The sequence below is a fragment of the Orycteropus afer genome, unplaced genomic scaffold, assembly GCF_000298275.1.
Source record: "Orycteropus afer afer isolate SDZICR_OR568_19922 unplaced genomic scaffold, OryAfe1.0 scaffold00070, whole genome shotgun sequence".
Classification (NCBI taxonomy): Eukaryota; Metazoa; Chordata; class Mammalia; order Tubulidentata; family Orycteropodidae; genus Orycteropus; species Orycteropus afer.
Window position 1 is genome coordinate 2,877,363 of NW_006921657.1, and position 1,493 is coordinate 2,878,855.

General features: G+C 37.4%; 1 protein-coding gene across 1 annotated transcript in view; it reads left to right on the plus strand.

Annotated features, from left to right (window-relative positions):
• The window catches only part of USP54 (ubiquitin specific peptidase 54), a 79,211-nt gene that overhangs the window by 53,874 nt on the left and 23,844 nt on the right, over window positions 1–1,493 (plus strand). Inside the window, exon 14 of the mRNA XM_007940611.1 lies at window positions 291–424. Within this exon, the coding sequence (XP_007938802.1) occupies window positions 291–424 (134 nt within the window). The remainder of the gene's footprint in view (window positions 1–290; window positions 425–1,493) is intronic.

Sequence of the window (1,493 nt, forward strand, 5' to 3'; positions counted from 1 at the left end):
GTTGGACATCTAGGTTGTTTCCAAGTTTTGGCTATTGTAAGTAGTACTGCGATGAACATCGGTGTGCATATATCTGTTCTTGTTATGGCTCTCACTTCTTTAGCGTATATACCTAGTAATGGGATGGCTGGGTCAAATGGTATTTGTATTTCCAACTTTTGAAGGAATCGCCATACTGCTTTCCACAATGGTTGTATGTTTGGTTGTTTTTATTGAGGGAATTTAGTCCTAGGAATGTTGCTAGTTATCCCTTCTGATGCTTTCACTAGACTCTGGGTTTTCTTTTGAAGGGATCCAAGTGCTAAAAGATCAGTTGGGCTGGTCCCTGCCTGGCATCATATCCCAAAGTCTCACAGCAGTAGCATCCTGGAGGTGGACTGCACGGCATCCATGAGTGGCTGGACAAAGAGTCAGCCTATCTCAGGTAAGCAGAAGGACACTGGATGTGGTGGATTAGATTTGATTACCAGTTTTATTTGGGGAAGAGCCTCATCTGAGCACATTTGAAATTGAATGTTCAGTCAGAGCATAAGTATACAGGCATTTGAGCTGGTCCATCTTTGGATTTGTTTTTTGTTCTCTGTCACAATTTGACTGAATAGGAGTGAGAAGAAAAAGAAATATGATGAACAGTGTCAGTAGAAGCTCCATTCCTTAAAAGAAAAACTCTTAGGGGCAGCGTCTTTGTATAGAGGCAACCTCTTGGGAATTGGTTTCTTAATGTGTTTAGTACCATGAAGTGAAATATGTAAGACATATGGGTAAGACAGGGAAGTAAGCAAGTCAAGCCTACCCCTACCCTTCCCTCTATATCCTGTTTGTTATCCCTAGTTCTGTTTTGTTTTCCCCTCTTGAGTGTCCTTTCTGTCCTCATACTCTTCCTTTTTCAAAACAAGCTCTCAAGGAATGATCTGACTCCGTCCCAGTAATTGTAAGTGACTAAAAATAGTTGTAAGTATAATTTCTCCCAGGAAAAGTGGCATTTTTAATAGCTGAAGATAAAAGAATAATGAAATTGGTTTCCACATGCAAAAAAATGAAACAGGATCCATGCCTCACACCATATACAAAAACAAATTCAAAATGGATTAAGGACCTAAAAGTGCAAACTAAAGCCATAAAATTCTTAGAAGAACAAGCAGGGGTAATGCTGTCAGGCCTAGCTTTCAATGGATTATATAATATAATAACAGAAGTACAAACAGCAAAATACAAAATAAATAAATGAGACTTTATAAAACTTAAAAACTTTTATTCATCAAAAGACTTTATAAAAAAAATGAAAAGACAAGCTACTGACTAGGAGAATATTATTGTAAATCATATATCTGACAAGACTCTAATAACCCAAATATATGTAAAACTTTGACAATTTAACAACAACAAAAAAAGTGAGAGCCATGACAAGAACAGATATACGCACACTCATGTTCATCACAACACTATTCACAATAGCCAAAAGATGGAAACAACCTAGATGTCCATCAGCTGAG